At 51.2% G+C, this 17,918-nt stretch overlaps 2 protein-coding genes and 1 pseudogene across 3 annotated transcripts in view; 1 reads left to right on the top strand and 2 right to left on the bottom strand.

Moving 5' to 3' along the window:
• RPL23 (ribosomal protein L23) overlaps positions 1 to 17,918 on the bottom strand; it is a 355,976-nt gene that overhangs the window by 288,302 nt on the left and 49,756 nt on the right. The window lies entirely within an intron of this gene.
• The window catches only part of LOC126938301 (uncharacterized), a 147,416-nt pseudogene that overhangs the window by 81,654 nt on the left and 47,844 nt on the right, over positions 1 to 17,918 (top strand). The gene's annotated exons all lie outside the window — the stretch shown is intronic.
• The window catches only part of PLXDC1 (plexin domain containing 1), an 87,302-nt gene that overhangs the window by 37,949 nt on the left and 31,435 nt on the right, over positions 1 to 17,918 (bottom strand). The window contains exons 3-7 of the mRNA XM_050762711.1: positions 4,457 to 4,600; positions 4,133 to 4,202; positions 3,379 to 3,501; positions 2,687 to 2,805; positions 685 to 784 (exon numbers count right to left, since the gene is read on the bottom strand). Coding sequence (XP_050618668.1) covers positions 685 to 784; positions 2,687 to 2,805; positions 3,379 to 3,501; positions 4,133 to 4,202; positions 4,457 to 4,600 — 556 coding nt within the window. The remainder of the gene's footprint in view (positions 1 to 684; positions 785 to 2,686; positions 2,806 to 3,378; positions 3,502 to 4,132; positions 4,203 to 4,456; positions 4,601 to 17,918) is intronic.

The raw sequence follows: 17,918 nt of genomic DNA on the forward strand, positions 1-17,918 counted from the left end.
AGGTCAGGTTAAACAGTCTCTGAGTCAAGGGTCTAGAAGGAGCAGCAGTGGATGGGATGCCTGCCACCTCCCCAGGAGTACAAATCCAAGACCCTTGTAAGCATGCAGTGGGGGTCGACAGCAGGGGCAGGGGAGAAGGAGCTATGATCTCCAAAAATGTCAGCACTGGAAGATGGCCTGGGAGGGAGAAGCACTGCTTCAGCTACTCCCCCATTTTGTAGATGAGGCAACTGAGGCTAGAAAGATGATGTGGTTTGCTGAAGGACAGGGAGGTAACGGCGTGACCGAGGCTGGATTCCTGTCTCCTGGCATCCTATGATGCTCCTTTTATCACCTGGAGTGGGAAGGCCACGATGGTTGTGTTCTGGGAGGACTCAAAATCTCTACTAGGGCATCTTTGGAGGTTTTCTACATGGAACAGGGGCTGAGTGGAAGGGCTGTGGCTCCCTTTCCCCTCAACAACCAGAGCAGTGCCTCCCATTGGAGATTTTGCTGGAGAAGATGGTCCCTCTGCTATAACAAAGAAAAGCTGGAAGTCACTGGGCCTCTTTTCCTCTTTGGTTTCCCTGTCAGCTCTTTGCCCCTTGTCTACTCCCTGCCACTGCCATCCCCCGAGCAGCTCAGGTTCAGTCTGAACGGAGTCCTACCCCCATCAAGGCCTCTGCGGGGTCCCTGGAGACTCACCTGGCACATCCGGGGATGGATTGAGAATCATGAAGGCGTCCGATAGGCCGGTTTTGACAGGATGCTGGGAGGAGCTGATTTCCGGGACAGACATAGGGATCTGCGGCAGGGAGAAGAGGCTCCGTCCACCTCCCAAACGCTCTGGGGCCCACCCAGCCCTCCCCTGTGAGCTCCAGACCCATCTTTCTGGATGGCACCACCTCCTGGAGGACTCCAAAACAATGGGAGCCCAGTTGGACCCCACCCAAATTCCAAGTCCTCTCCACACCCCCCCCCCAAGCACATTTTCTTCTTTCCTTGGTCTCGGTGAATGGCACTCTGTGCAGGCCAAAAACCTGGGGCTCACCCTTTTCCCTTCCCTTTCTTTCATTTCTTCCCTTACCCATCTAGATAATGCACCTGCAAATTCTGTTGCTTAACCTGCTAAGTGGCTCTCAAATCTGTCCGTTTCTTTCCATTCCCCCCCATCCTATTCTAAACTGCTGTCACCTTTCTCCTAAATTACTTCCCAGTATTCTTTCTAAGCCCCCAACAACCTGTTCTCCACTCTGAAGCTAGAGTGACATTTCTCAAGGGCAAATCTGTGGTTCCCTTGCCCCATCCCCTGCCCCTCACTCCCTTCCAGCCATGCTGCTTCTTCTTCTGTTTTTTTTTTGTTTGTTTGTTTGTTTGTTTGTTTTTGAGATGGAGTCTCACTCTGTCATCCAGGCTGGAGAGCAGTGGCACGATCACAGCTCACTGCAAGCTCCGCCTCCCGGGTTCAAGCCATTCTCCTGCCTCAGCCTCCTGAGTAGCTGGGACTACAGGCACCTGCCACCACGCCCGGCTAATTTTTTGTATTTTTAGTAGAGATGGAGTTTCACCATGTTAGCCAGCATGGTCTCGATCTCCTGATCCGCCAGCCTCAGCCTCCCAAAGTGCTGGGATTATAGGCGTGAGTCAACGCGCCCAGCTATTTTTTTTTTTTTTAAATAGAGGTGGGTGTCTCGCTATGTTCCCCAGGCTGGTCTTGAATTGCTGGGTTAAACCAATCCTCCCACCTCAGCCTCCCAAAGTGCTGGGATTACAGGCGTGAGTCAACGCGCCCGGCTATTTTTTTTTTTTTTTTAAATAGAGGTGGGTGTCTCGCTATGTTCCCCAGGCTGGTCTGGAATTTCTGGGTTAAACCAATCCTCCCACCTCAGTCTCCCTAAGCACTGGGATTATAGTAATGAGCCACCACACTGGCTCACCATGCTGCCTTCTTTTTTTTTTTTTTTTTTTTTTTTTTTGAGACAGAGTCTCACTCTGTTGCCCAGGCTGGAGTGCAGTGGCACGATCTCGGCTCACTGCAACCTCCAACTCCTGGGTTCAAGCGATTCTCCTGCCTCAGCCTCCTGAGTAGCTGAGATTACAAGTGCCTGCCACCATGCCTGGCTAAATTTTTGTAATTTTAGTACAGACGGGGTTTCATCATGTTGGCCAGGCTGGTCTTGAACTCCTGAGCTCAGATGATCCACCTGCCTCAGCCTCCCAAAGTGCTGGGATTACAGGCATGAGCTGCCGTGCCTGGCCCATGCTGCCTTCTTTCAGTGCTTTGTGCCAGCCATGCTCTGTCCTGCCTCAGGACCTTTGCATGTGCTGTTTTCTCTCCTGGAACATACTTCATTCTCCTCTTTGCTTCCTGAACTCATATTTATCCTTCAGATTTCAACTCTTTTCCTCAGCAAAGCCTCCCCTGGCCTCTGTCAAGGTTAAGAGGTGTGTGAAAGGCTCAGCTAGCACCAGGCACCTCTACTTGGGAGTGCTTGTCACAGTGGTGATTCTACATTTGTCCCTGTAATTATTGTCCATCTCTGCAACCAGACTTACAGCTCCAAAAGGGTAGGACCTGCAACCATCTTGTTAACTGCTGTATTCCCAGCAGCAAGTCCCATGCCTGGCACATCGTGAATTCTCTAAATATTTACTGAATGAAGAAAGGCTCCAAGACCCAGCTATCTCTGCAGCTGGGCCTACTCACCTCTTTATAGCCGAAGACAATGCGGCCGTCACGGTGCAGAGCTGCCTGGAAGGTGAAACTGCCCCTGTCTTCCCAGCCTTGGAGATAGACATGGTCCCACTGAACCACAAAGACTGTCCCTAGGGAGAAGAACAGAGACCCGGCTGGACAGGAGATCATGCAAGGAGCAGGGCCCTACAGAAATGCCAGCCGGAGGGTGATGGCCACAGGTTGGGATGATGGGGAAGTTTGCAAATTTAAGGAGGCGGGAGCTGGGCAGCTCACTAAAGCAGCCTGGCTTCGGAGCAGCAGAGGAGCCAGAAGATCCTGTACTTGATCATCTCTTCCCCTTTCCTCCTTGGGAGTCTATTCTGACTCCTTGAGATAAAAGAAGGAGGAGTGTCTGTTCTTCTGGTTTCAGATGGGGTTCAAGGAACATCCTGGTGAAAGTAAGAAACAACAAAGGCCCCTAACATTTATTCTACCTCGACTAAGAGCCAAGCACTGTCGTTTTGTTATCTCATCAGATTCTTCTGGATGGCAGGCATTTTTGTCCCCATCTGACAGGTGAGAAAACTGAGCAGAGAAAGGTAGGTGGCCGCCTTGCTGTGGGACTGCGGGACTCTTGCCCTCTCTAGGCCCTGTGCTCCTCTAGAGGGCTGGACAAGGGATCCCTGGAGCTGGGTGACTTAAATTCTGAGATCCGGTCTCACCATTGTCAAAGTACACAACTGTGGAGTTGTCGGAGTAGCCAGGGTTGAAGTTGGCCATCAGGGGCGCCACATACTGAGTAGCTGTGAGCATCCGATGGATCACATCCCCCATGAAGATGAAGCCTAGGGTGGGAGAGGTGCAGAGGAGTCACCAGAAATGGCCCAGAGGGGCCGCTCTGGGGGCCTTTTCCCCAAGGGCAACAAGGGCAGCGCGGGCGGAGTTGGAAGTGAGCCTGAGATCTCTGTCGCCCATCCCCATCTGGCGGGCTCTGGGTCTGGTGTGTATGGAGCCGAAGGGCCCTAGACAGGGTCCTCCCTGTTCCTTCAGCGGGACACAGACTCTAGGGTGAGGGGGCAGGAAGAGGAGGGGACTCGCAGCTTTTCCCATCCCTGGGGAAGTGGGATATGGAACTGAAGTGCAGGGATTAAAGACAGAAGCCTCCTATCAATAGGGAGCCTGGCCCCAGGAGCCCAAGCTCTCAGAGGGGTCTCCCTCTCCCTCTTATTCAGCGACTCCGGGACACAGGGCTGTCCACACTGACTCGTGCTGGCCCGAGGAGACGCACACACACACGCACATGAGCAGGTCAGTTGATGCAAGCGGGATGCTCTGACGTCCACTGACCCCCACTCCTGAGAATCAGGCTCCTGTTAGAACCAAACGTGCATTCCTCCCATGTCATCTACACAACCCTGTCTCCAGTTTGCCACCCCTGGGAGGGCCCCTCCCCGGGGCCCCACGATGTGGCCTTACCTCCAGTTGCTATGGTGATCTGCCGCAGAAGATGTCCGTAGAAAGGGAAATCAAAGGACAAGACCACCCTCTGCAGGGGATGGGAGAAGGTCAGCATGCCCTGGGCACCCACACTGCCTCATGCTTGTTTGGACAGAGTGGGGAGCAGGCATGCCCAGGGCCACTACTGGGCACCCCAACTCTGGCAAAGTCCCATGGGAATCCCTGGAAGGTACCTCCCAGGTCACAGACCTCAGGCCACAGCCACGCCCACTGACCAGGCAGGGTGGGTTGGCCCCCGGCCTCCCAGCCCAGAGAAGCACGGCTAGGGACTGGGGCACTCACCGAAGCCTGCCGGTGGGTGTTGGAGAGTATTGTGTGGATCTTCACTTGGCTCCGGTTGGCCTCGGCCACATCTACCCACAGTTGCCGGCTGCGGGGCTCACTGGGGCCATAGAGACGGGACACATAATAACTGTGGTTGTCCTCCTGCCAGCACCAAAGATAAAGCCCACAGGAGGCGTGAGTAGTCAGCATTCCAGGAATCACCCTCTGTCCTTCCCCACTCAGACTTCCGGGTACAGGAAGTCACCACCCTCCCAGGGCGCTGGACCTGTGGCCCCGAGGGCTGGTTTAGGCCTAGGACCCCCTGGGTTCCCCCCTGGCCCCAGACAGCTCACTAGCTGGCCCCTAGGAGTACCCCAGCAGGCCTGGCCACAGTCACATCCACACCTGCTGCACTCATGCTCAACCCTCCTGATCCCAGACAAGCCAGGAGGCTGGCAGCCCCTGAATCCCTTCAGACCATGACCAAGGCTGAGCTTGGCTTGGGGCATGAGGGAGGAACAGACAGGATGGCCCCAAACCGGGCCCTTGTTTTCAGGGAACTCCCAGGCCAAGGGAGAGTCATAGTCCCTGCCCTGGAAGAATACCCTATGTAATGGAAAAGAAAAATCTGAGCTGCACATGGTGACTCACGCCTGTAATCCCAGCACTTTGGAAGGCCAAGACGGGCAGATCACTGGAGGTCAGGAGTTGGAGACCAGCCTGGCCAACATGGTGAAACCTTGTCTTTACTAAATATACAAACATTAGCCTGGCCTGGTGGCACACGCCTGTAATCCCAGCTACTCGGGAGGCTGAAGCACAAGAATCACTTGAACTGGGGAGGCGGAGCTTGCAGTGAGCCGAGATCGCACCACTGCAGTCCAGCCTGGGCGACAGAGTGAGACTCTATCTCAAAAAAAAAAAAAAAAAAAGAAAAATCTGGACCTTAGAAGGCACCAGTCTAAAGGAGGAGGCTGCCTCTTGATCCTGGGGAGTTGCCAGTCTGGAATGGGACTTGTATAAACACAGGAGCATAGACCCTCAAGCAGAGCTGATACAGAACCCAGAGCCCACACAGCATCACCACGGGGGTGGGAAGGCGAGAGAAGCATCAAGGATTCCTTCCAGGCATACCTCTGAGCCTTTGCTGTGTGCCTGATGGAGATAAAATAAAGAAGCCAGAACGCTGTGGGCTGGGGGTTCATTCTGCAAGGCTCTCCTGCAGAGGAGCACTTGGGCCAGGGTTTAAAGGAGGCCAGAGAAATGGTTGGCGGAAAGACTTAAAAGCCAGAGAGGGGCGATGTGGAAGCACTTCCTGGAGCCCGCCCAAGAGCACCAGCCGCAGAAGGAAGGCAGGCAGGGCAGGCAGGTTCCCTCGGCAGCCACTGCCACAGAGATAGGGCTGCGGACCGGTGAGGAGCCCTCGGTCATTAATCAGGCTGCCCAGTGGTGGTGGTGGCAGACACAGCAGAGCAAATGACATTCTCCCTGCCAGGCTGCCAGCTGCCCAGCTGGCCCTTGCCCTGGGCCCAGCATGAGTGGGGACAAGGGGTTCCTGCCATCCTCACCTGCCAGAAGGCACTCTGCTCTTACGACAAGTGACACACTCTGGGGACCTGGGGTCAGGGCAGGCCGGGGGAAGAGGAGCAGATAAAGCATGGTTGGTTGGTGTCAGGGGCTATTCCCTCTGCCACTGCCCTCCCTTCCTGCCTCCAGACAGCCCATGCCTCCACCCATCCTCAGCGGGGCAGTCAAACCAATCAAAAACACCTCTCTCTGTTCACAGGCTATCCAGGGCTCCCTCAAGACACTGTCCTCCAGACAAAAACCAAAGCTCTTAGGCTGGCGTGCAAGATCCCACCATGAGCCAGCCCCAGCCTCTCTCTAGTTCTTTCTCTCTCCTCTCACCACCTCGTGCATCCTTGTGCACCCACCCCCGCAGACCAGACTCCCCTGATGGCCTCAAGCTATCAGTGGTCACTCGTGCCACTGCCCACGCTGGTCCTCCTGTCTGGAATGGCTGCCCTTGCCTTCTCCCTTTGGCAGATTCCTAGTCATTCAACACTCAGCTTAAACTCTGCCTTCTTTTATTTTTGAGACAGAGTCTCGTTCTGTCGCCCAAGCTGGAGTGCAATGGCATTTCCTCGGCTCACTGCAACCTCCACCTCCTGAGTTCAAGAGATTCTCATGCCTCAGCCTCCCAAGTAGCTGGGATGACAGGCGCACGCCACCATGCCTGGCTAATTTTTGTATTTTTAGTGGAGATGGGGTTTTACCATATTGGCCAGGCTGGTCTCAAACTCCTGACCTCAGGTGATCCACCCACCTCAGCCTCCCAAAGTGCTGGGATTACAGGTATGAGCCACCGCGCCTGGCCAAACTCTGCCTTCTTATCGGCCTTCCACCCCTACCTCCCCAATGACCTCCACCCCCTGGAAGTGGCCTCCACCATCCCTTATTTCAGGGGGTCCTCAAGGGGTGACTCATGTGTACTATTTGCAAGAGTCACATGGGGCCACTCTTGTTGGATTCCTGGTTTTACTCATAAAGCCACCTGGTAGGGGGCTGCCCTGATGCCACAGCCTCTGGGGTGAGGGCCAAGGATGCTGCTTCCCATTGCTGCCACAGCCGTCAGCCCTGGAGTCTCGGGAGGGTACCCAAAGGGGGATGCACTGCTCTCCAGCTCTGCCTACGGGCACTGAAGCCACTGCTTCTGCCCAGAGCTCTTGGCCTCCCTCGTGAAAGCAGCTCCCTCTGTTTCTGCCTCTTTCCCCACCCTCCAGGAGACCTAATGCTTCATCTTTTTCCTCAGTTTCTGTCTCTCCTATCTCCACCCATCTCTGCTGGAGATCCCATCTCCATTAAAAAAAAAAATCACCCATCAAAAAAACAAAGCTCCCTGCATAGCAATCTGTGCAGAGAGAGCTACACAAAGGAAGAGTCCGATGGCCACCTCCCAGCCTGCTTCCTGGATTCACTGGTGAGCGGTTTTTATACCACTTCCAAGCAAAAAAAATATAAGGTGCCCTGCCCAACACTGTACATCTGATAGTCTGCAGGACCCCAACTCTGCAGCTGGTTATGGTTCTCCTGGCACCACCTGCCATGGCCATAGCTACAACTCGCCCTCTTCCCCCGAATTCAAACAAAAAAGTGGTTTATATTAAGAGACATCAGTTGGCTTAAAATTTTGCCTGAAGAAAGGAAACCAAGTTTAGATGCTATTCAGCCCATCTTTTATTATTATTATCATTTATTTATTTATTTATTTATTTATTTGAGATGGATTCTCACTCTGTTGCCCAGGCTGGAGTGCAGTGACGCAATCTCAGCTCACTGCAACCTCTGCCTCCTGGGTTCAGGTGATTCTTATGCCTCAGCTTCCCGAGTAACTGGGATTACAGGTGTGCACCACCACGCCCAGCCCAGCCCATTATTTAAATATCTGTTTGCCCCTGGACTACGAGCCTCTGACGGGCAGGGATGGGCAAAGTCACCTCTGTGCCTATATGGCTCAAGGTCCCTCACTTCCTCCGTGCTTAGGAAGTGTTTGCTGGAGGTGGGGTGGGGGGACCAGTGCTTTGCAATGTGTTAAAATTGGGGAAATAAACTTGCCTCCCTAAATCCTGGGCTATCTTATGATCTGTGGGTGAGGGGAAAACGAGTGGCCCACCTTAACACAGCCAGCACCAGATAGCCCTTCCATCCTTTTGCATGCTGTAGTGGGTTTCAACCATGTCACCCAAAATGATATGTTCAAGTGTGCACCTCTGGTACCTATGAATGTGACCTTATTTGGAAATAGTCTTTACAGATGAATCGAGTCAAGATGAAGGCAGACCGGATTAGGGTGGGCCCTAAATCCAATGACCGGTGTCTTTTTGTAAACGAAGAGGGAGATGTGGATACAGAGACACAGAGGAGATATAGGGAGGATCCCTGTCGCAGTGAAGGCAGAGATTGGAGTGACGCTGTCTACAAATCAAGCACACCAAGGATTTCCAGGAGATCCAGAAGCTAGGACAAGACAAGCAAAGATCCTTTCCAGGGGCCTCGAGAGGGAGCGTGGTCCTGCTGACACCTTGATTTCAGACTTCTGGCCTCCAGAACTGCAAGTGAATAAATTTCTGTTGTTTTCAGCTACCAAAATTGTGGTAATTTGTTCTGGCAGCCCTAGGAAAGGAATATCCGTGCCACAGATGTGTGTTACCGTGGCCCGGTTGGGACAACCTGAAGTTGTTTTCCCTGTTCCACGTCATCCCCTTGCTTAGGCCATTCTGTGGCTTCCCAGTTGCACTCAGAACAAAGGTCACACCCCTTCCGCCATTCCCTTCTCTTCTTTACTAATAGAACATTGATTTTGGATTGAGCACAGTGGTTCATGCCCGTAATCCCAGCACTTCCAGAAGCCGAGGCTGGAGGATCACTTGAGGTCAGGAGTTCAAGACCAGCCTGGGCAACATAGGGAGACCCTGTCTCTACAAAAAATACAATAAAATAAAACAATTAACTGGGCATGGCTGTGCATGCCTATATTCACAGCAACTCAGGAGGCTGAGGCAGGAGGATCCCTTGAGCCCAGGAGGTCGAGGCTGCAGGGAGCTGTGATTGGGCCACTGCACTCAGCCTGAATGACACAGTGAGATTCTGTCTCAAAAAAAAATTGATTCTGTAGCAACCAGCAATGTAGCCATCTAATAAACCTCATTCCCTGGATGTCAAGGATTACCATGTGACACAGGCTGGCTCATGATATCAGCTGAAGGTTCTATTGGAGCCTTTTGAAAGAGGTCAAATTTGACTGCTTGTCCCTCTTATCTTTGCCCTTCTTCTTCCTGCCTAGAATGCAGACATGATGGCTGGAGTTCCAGCAGCCATCTTGTGAGTATAAGGACAAGAGCCACACCCTAAGGATGTTGAAGTGGAGAACTAGATGGAGCCTCGGTCCCTGATGACATGCTGGAGGGCTCCTCCTTAAGTCCCTGGATTTAGCTCTCTGTTACATAGAAACACAAATCCTTCCCCGTGTGTGGTGGTCTGGCCCCGACTCAACACCTCCTTCTCTCCCCTGCTTTCTTGTTCTGGGAATCACCACACAGTTGTCTGCCTCAGGACCTTGGTGCTGCCTGTGTCTCAAAATTTCTTCCCCTTCCCTGTTCAGGAGCTGACCCTTCCTCACCCATCCAGCCTCAGCTCAGGAGTCACTTCCTCGAGAAAGCTTCTCTGATTCCCTGTTGCATTCCCATCACACCCTGTGCTTCTTTCTCCTGGTGTTTGGCACACTTGTGACAATTTACTTGGATTTTATATACATCTTCACATGTGCCTTTCCTGTAAGATCATAAGACCTCAAAAGTAAGGTCAGCCTTTATCTATCATATTTAAGCACAGAGTATGTGTTCAATGGAGGATTTGTTGAGCAAAGAATGACCACGAAGTATAGCTGCCTGTTTTACGGGTACCACTACATATTCTGAAGTCCAGGATAGGGTCATTTTACGAAACAAAGCAGGACAGCTGCAGATGCTAAACAGGTGCTCTCAGGTAAGTCTCAGAGTCAACTGAATACAGCTTCCACTGGGAACCTGAGCAGGCCAGTGTTTAAGACAGTTGCTTTGAGGCTCGGAGAAAGGTCTGGTTTCAATCAGCCTACTTCCTGGGCCCCGCACAGCGAGAGCTTTCCCCAAACCTCCAGGCGTCTGAAATGAGTGCCCGGGACAGAAGCCACACTCTGCAGTTGTGAAGCCCAAACAGATACTGACATGTCTCTTGCCACCTCAGCTAAGACTGCAAAGGGTGAGATTCCTGGGAATGCATCTTCCTGGCCCGTTGCTCCAAGTTCTCTGCTTCAAAGCAAAAACAAGCGGTCTGATCCAAACTAGTGCTGCTCTGCAGAGAAGCCAGGCCCTGTGTCACGTGCCTCAGCTCTGACACCTGGATGATCCTTGGACTCATTCTTGGAGTTCCCAATGATCCCTGCAATGGCACCTCTTAACTGACACAAAGCTTTCATCTATTCTGACTCAAGAAGAGTCAGAAATGAAAGGAGCTGCTGCCTCTAACTCCTAAGCTGATTCTCTCCAATGAGTCAGCAGATCCCAGGGAGGGGTACAGCCTCGAAGCCTAACGCCCTACTCAGGCCAGCGAGGGTGAGGCCAAGCTCTGCTTCAGGCCTCAGAAGTGCCAAGTACAGCTGGCCTGCCAGGGGAAGGACTGGCTCAAGGGCAATGCCATGCAGAATCTGCTGCAGGTCCCAAATAGGCCCAACAGACTGCCCTCCTGGCACGCCTGGCTTTTATTACTCCAGGACAGTGAAGCCAGGAGCCATATCTACTCAGCTCTGGCTGAGAGCGGCCACAGAGTGATGGGTGAGGCCAAAATGCACGCTGGAGGGAGGGGGTGACTTACAGTGGGATCACTCCTGGGCACAGCCAAGCACAAAGCCTGCAGGGGAGCATTTGGGAGCATGGGAGGAAGGCGAAGGGAAGCTGGCATTTGCTGAGTGGTAATGGGAGAGTGCTGGGCGTTTCATATTTGTTACTGCAGGACAACCCTAGGAGGTGAGCACTCATATTAGTCCCATTTCCTCAGTGGGGAAACTGAGACTAGAAATCATGTAACTAGGCCAGGCGTGGTGGCTCATGCCTGTAATCCCAACACTTTGAGAGGCTGACACAGGGCAGATCATCCTGTCTCACCAAACAAAAAATAAAAAGAAATAATGTAACTGTATGAAACCAGGTCGGTTCCACTCAAAGACAGTGACCTTTCCTCTATCCACTGTCTCTGAGATCTTAAAGCAACAGCCCTCTGGGAAGGTGACTTAGGCCACCTACCAGTCATTGGTTACAATCTCAATCAGAAGGACTACTGTCTGGAGGTTGGAGCTCAGGGATGGTGGTGCATTCATCTCGCCCCCAGAACCTCCCTAGCGCAGGGCCTGGCACCTGGTATCTCGTGGGTGTTCAGCGTCTGCCTGCCAAATGAGCTGAATAACAAGGATTCTGCAGCCAGTGGTGTCAAGACTGTGCTGAGAATGTGCAGTGTGGTTCTGACAAGGACAGCGTCCTCCCCCATCTCCAATGGCAGGTGACACAAAAGCCACTTGTGGAGGAACCAGCTACCTCCTCTGGGAATCCAAGCCCATAGACAGCATTCCCAAACCTGGGACATCCTGGACACAGGAAGGTGTCTCTGGATTCCTCAATTTCTTTTCTGAGGAAGTGAAGCCAACACGAAGGACTTGTGTTAGACCACGCGTCCGAGAGCCCGGCAGCAGGGCAGCAAGCGTGGAACATGGATGATCCTTGTGTCATCAGGGCGTTGTCCTAAGTGTGACTGCCTCCTGGTCTGAAGAGGGCTTCCTTGTCGGGTTCAAAAGGAGAAACCTCGCACCAAGAGTGGAATGCAAGATCTTCCCTTCAGTCTGATGTGGCCCCGACTAGTGGAATGCAAGATCTTCCCTTCAGTCTGATGTGGCCCCGACTATTACAGGGCCAGGGCGTGCCAGATTGGTGCAAACCAGTCTACTTCCCCCAGGAACTGGGGATCATGGCTCCGCTAGGAATGGGGAATGGGAGTTGGGTGAGCAAAGGCCTAACATCAGGGTTGATGGGGAATGTGGCTCAATGACCAAGACTAAGCTCTTTCAGTCTTTCTTCTCTGCCACTTTCAGTGCGGGCTTCATTGTAAGGCTAGGCACCTTGTAGTGATGGGATGGCTGACAGTGGTGACTAGCCCTGGCTCGCGGAAGCAAGACAGGCACACATCTCCCCAACCACTGAATGAACACATGTGCTTCAAGATGGCAGGGCCAACCTGGGCCCCCTGCCACCTCTGGACTAGGGAGCCCTAGATGCTAAACAGCTTCCACCTAGACCAAACACCAGCTGGGGGGTAGGGTTATCTAGGAACCCAAGATCCCATTCCTATTGTGCAAGGCTGTAAGGTAAAATATATGTTGAAAAGTCAACTACAATGTCCACTTGACATCTGAATCCAGCCAATGAACCAGTACTCTCAAAAGACAAGAAGCACTTTGGGAGGCTGAGGCAGAAACATCGCTTGAATCCAGGAGTTCAATACCAGCTTGGGCAACACAGTGACACCCCCCAAGTCTACTAAAAAAATGCAAAAATTAGCTGGGCATGGTGGCATGCACCTGTAGTCCCAGCTACTTGTGAGGCCGGGGCAGGAGGATCGCCTGATCCCAGGAGATCAAAGCTGCAGTAAGCCATGATTGCGCCACTGCATTCCAGCCTGGGCAACAGAGCAAGACATTGTCACAAAACAAACAAAACCAAGAGACATGCCTTTTACTTTCTGGAAGCAGAGCTGAGTAAAGGGTTTGATTGGCCAGAATCCTCCAATCTGTCCACATGCCCAGGGAGGTGCAACAATTCTGCCAACCACTCAGGCCTTGGGGAATGAAAAAGAAGAGCCTTCAGCTGGGGCACGGCTGCTCCACTGCCTGTATTGTTTGTCTCCATCCAGTTCTTTATGAGGCCAGAGTTTACCCAGGTTCCTCAAAGCTGAGCATCAGTGATGCAATTAAAGCTATTGCCACCTACCCAGGGCGTACTAGAACCAGTCCTTTTAATCTAGAATTCCTTAATTCCTTCCCTCTTTCTTTCCTTCCTTCCTTCCTTCCTTCCTTCCTTCCTTCCTTCCTTCCTCTCAATCTCTCTTTCTTTTCGTTTCTTCTTTTCTTTCTTTTCTTTTCTTTTCTTCTTTTTTGAGATGGAGTTTTGTTCTTGTCGCCCCGGCTGGAGTGCAATGGTGAGATCTCGGCTACTGCAACCTCTGCCTCCTGGGATCAAACGATTCTCCTGCCTCACCCTCCAGATTCTCTGGGATTACAGGTACATGCCACCATGCCCGGCTAATTTTGTGTTTTTAATAGAGACAGGAGTTTTACCATGTTGGCCAGGCTGGTCTTGAACTCCTGACCTCAGGTGATCCACCCACCTTGGCCTCCCAAAATGCTGGGATTACAAACATGAGCCACCATACCCGCCTAGTCTACAATTTGTGATGCTCCTGAAACATCAATGTTGTATGGAGCCCTGCTAACTAAAATTTCAGGCGTGACATTATATTTTAAATAATATCCTTGTACCAGACATTGTACATAAAAACCTTGTACAGTTTTAGGATGCTCCATCCCCATCCCAAGGATGTCTGCCCCCCACCCATAGGCCCTGCTGAGTTGACTACACCCATCACAGTCTCCCACATAACCCTGTGCTTCCTCAGACTGATTGGACATAGGTAGTCACATGATTCAAAAGTAGCTCATCTCTTGGAAGCCTACAATCTACAGCTTGTGCAGCCTGAGCCAATCAGATCACACCCACCCCCCCACACACAGGGTGAAACTGGGAAACTGAGAAGCTGGCGGCAGGAGAGCTGAGTTGAAAGATCATGGAGACTTAGGAACTGAAAACATTGAAGATGAACAGGGTCTGTGAGAAAAAAAGAAAAAAAAAGAACTGAAACCATCTTGAGCTGTCTGCAGAAGACTTCTGATCCACAGAAAGGCAAAGGCAGACCTTACATACATCTGGCTTCAATAAACATATGATGAATTAATGAAAAGGAGGTGAGAACTGGGGGAGGGGACCTGGTTCCCAACAGTTTTCCAGCTTCCTTGAGGTCTGGCTGTCCTTCATGTCCAGCCCTTGGGTCTCCCATGATCGTCTTCTGCACCCTCGCGATAATCCTTCTGTGTGGGACAGCTCAAATAGCTCCTCAGAACCAAAAGGACCTTAAATAGAATAGCCTTGCTTATGAGGTGATCAGAGGAAAAACCTCCAGGGTGAGCCCAGGCAGTCCTTAATTGATACAGACAGCAAGAATCTGAGCCGGGCGTGGTGGCTCACGCCTGTAATCCCAGCACTTTGGGAGGCTGAGGCGGGTGGATCACGAGGTCAGAAGATCGAGACCATCCTGGCTAACACGGTGAAACCCTGTCTCTACTGAAAATACAGAAAAAAAAATTAGCCGGGCGTGGTGGCAGGCGCCTGTAGTCCCAGCCACTCGGGAAGCTGAGGCAGGAGAATGGCGTGAACCCAGGAGGTGGAGCTTGCAGTGAGCAAAGATCGTGCCGCTGCACTCCAGCCTGGGCAATAATGCAAGACTCCATCTTATAAATAAATAAATAATAAAATAATAAAATAAAAGATGCCTTAAAAAAAAAAAAGGAATCTGAATGAGCCCACCACAAAGCAAGGATACATGTTTGAGATTATGAATATGCTAATTACCGTGATCTGATCACTATATGTTATATGTATTGAAACATCACTATGTACCCCATGAATATGTACAATTATTTGTCAATTAAAAAATTAAATTAGATCGGGCGTGGAGGCTCAGGCCTGTAATGCTGGTACTTTGGAAGACCAGGTGAGTGGATCACTTGAGCTCACGAGTTCGAGACCAACCTGGGCAACATGTTGAAACTACCATCTCTACAAAAAATACAAAAACTGGCCGGGGTGATGGCGTGCACCTGTAGTCCCAGCTATGCAGAGTCTGAGGCAGGAGAATCGTTTGAGCCTGGAAAGTTGAGGCTGCAGTGAGCCAAGATCGCGCCACTGCACCCCAGCCTGGGCGACAGAGTGAGACCCTGTCTCAAAAAAAAAAGCTGAGTTCCCAGCCATAATGGGAGGGGAGGTCAGACACACCTCATTGTAACCCCTCCCTTTTGCAGTTCAGACACAATTGACCAGCATTAATGTTAAAATAGAGATCAGAAGACAGACAGAATGGACTCAGTGGCAATATGATATCAAATTATAAACAGGACCTATGGCCATGACAGGCATGGGTTAAATCACGCACCCCTGCAGGCCACTCTGACCCGGCGCTTTTTTGTTTTGTTTTGTTGTTTTTTGAGACAGAGTTTTTCTCATGTAACCCAAGCTGGAGTGCAATGGCACCATCTTGGCTCACGGCAACCTGTGCCTCCCAGGTTCAAGTGACTCTCCTGCCTCAGCCTCCCGAGTAGCTAGTGACTAGCCCGCCACCACGCCCGGCTAAATTTTGTAGTTTTAGTAGAAACCAACCTCAGGTGATTCACCCACCTCGGCCTCCCGAAGTGCTGGGATTACAGGTGTGAGCCCCCGCGCCTGGCCTGACCCAGCATATTGAGTCTTGCTCTGACGTATCACATGACATATCAGGTAAGGCATGAGAGGATGTGACTCTGGCAGATCATATGACACATGGCGTGATATGATTGGCAGATCACATGATGATTAGCAAACTACTTTATCTTAAACATTCTTTTCCACTGAATCCAAGTTTTCTATTTTTATTTATTTTAGTTTTTCTTTTTTTTTTTTTTGAGACAGAGTTTTGCTTCTGTTGCCCCGGGTGGAGTGCAATAGTGTGATCTCAGCTCACTGCAACCTCCACCTCCTGGGTTCAAGTGATTCTCCTGCCTCAGCCTCCCAAGTATCTGGGATTATAGGCATGTGCTATCGCGCCCAGCTAATTTTGTATAATTTTGTATTTTTAGTAGAGACAGGGTTGGGATTACAGGCATGAGCCACTGCACCTGGCCAAACACCCAACTAATTTTTAAATTTTTTGTAAAGTCAAGGTTTCACCTTGTTGCCCAGTCTGGTCTCAAACTCCTGGGCTCAAGCGATCCTCTCACATCAGCCTCCCAAAGTCCTGGGATTACAGGCATGAGCCACTGCACTTGGCCTCTACTGACTCCAGGTTTTTGAACAAAGCCTTACTCCTTTAACCCACTGCAAATTAAAGAATCCCTGAACCCACCGATGACCTGTGAGCTCTTACTTCAAGATAGCTCGCCTTTTTGGGGCCAAACCAACATATAAACTCCATATATTAATTTATGACTTTGCCGGTAATTTGTGCTTCCCTAAAATGTATAAAGTAGAGTTGTCACCTGTCTCAGGATCACTTACTCAAGGCTTCTTGGGTTTGTGTTTTCTCCAGGCTGTGATCACTCATAGAGGCTCAGAATAAACCTCCTTGAAATATTTTACAGAGTTTGATTTCTCCGCCAACACCACCATGATTCTTCTTCTCTAAAGTCAAGCACTGCTAGCTTCTTGGCTGGCCACTGGGAAAAAGAGTCCCATGGCTTGGAATTCACCAACTCTGGGGACACTTCCCAACTGCCACCATAGGCCCCTTATCACGCTGCCACCCACATGGGCAGTTTTGATGGAGGAACCCCACCCATGGCAAAGACTAATAAACGCCTCCTGATAACCATTCTCTCCTTCCGTGAGTTGCAAAGACTCCCAGTTATAGCTAGGCACACAAGCACACAGTTAAACCATATTTCCCAGCCCTCCTTATGGCTAGGTATGGCTATATGACTATGTCTGGCCAATGGATGATGAGCAGAAAGATTGCCCTTAATAAGAATGGGTGACTGGGTCTGGAGGCTCATGCCTTTGGGAGGCTGAGGCCAGCAGATCACTTGAGGCCAGGAGTTCGAGACCAGCCTGGCCAACATGGCGAAACCCCATCTCTACTAAAAATACAAAAATTATCCATGTGTGGTGGTATCGCCTGTAATCCCAGCTGCTCAGGAGGCTGACACAGGAGAATCACTTGAACCTGGGAGGTGGAGGTTGTAGTGAGCCGAGATCATGCCACCGCACTCCAGCCTGGTTGACAGAGCAAGACTCTGTCTCAAAAAAAAAAAAAAGAATGGGGACTGGGTGCGGTGGCTCACGCCTGAAATTCCAGCACTTTGGGAGGCTGAGGTGGGCAGATTGCTTGAGGTCAGGAGTTTGAGACCAGCTCCGCCAACATGTTGAAACCCCGTCTCTACTAAAAATATTTAAAAGTTAGCTGGGCATGGTGATGCACACCTGTAATCCCAGCTACTCTGGAGGCTGAGGCAGGAGAATCACTTGAACCCAGGAGGTGGAGGTTGCAGTGAGCCAAGATCGTGCCACTGCACTCCAGCCTGGGTGACAGAGCAAGGCTCTGTCTCAAAAAAAAAAAAACAAAAAAAACTGGGGTGCCCTCCCTCTGCCTGGCTGGGATGCAGATGTGATGGCGGGAGCTGAAACAGCCGTCTTGAGCTACAAAATAGAAAGCGCATGTTTTAGAAGGCAGAAGCGCAAGATAGCAGGAACCTAGGCCCCCAACACCACGGAGACACAACATCAACCCTTGCTTACTTACGCTCGCACTGTTACATGTGAGAGAAGAATAGGTTTCTCTCATAGCTAAGGGCCTTGTCACTTTGGCATCTGTTACAACAGCTGAACCTATATCCTAATTAATACAAGGCCCTGAGGGGTCTCTTCAGGCCACTCTATCCCAGGGTATTGTCACTCTAATCCATATGGATGTGCTTCTTAAAAAGAATGCGGAGACCTTGCCTGGCAGTGAACCTTCCTTCCCAAGGAGTTCACACAATTCACAGCCCATTGCAGAAGCTCTGAACGGGATGACCTGACATCGCAAAGGAGCTCAGAGA

This window comes from Macaca thibetana, chromosome 16 (genome assembly GCF_024542745.1).
Source record: "Macaca thibetana thibetana isolate TM-01 chromosome 16, ASM2454274v1, whole genome shotgun sequence".
Taxonomy (NCBI): domain Eukaryota; kingdom Metazoa; phylum Chordata; class Mammalia; order Primates; family Cercopithecidae; genus Macaca; species Macaca thibetana.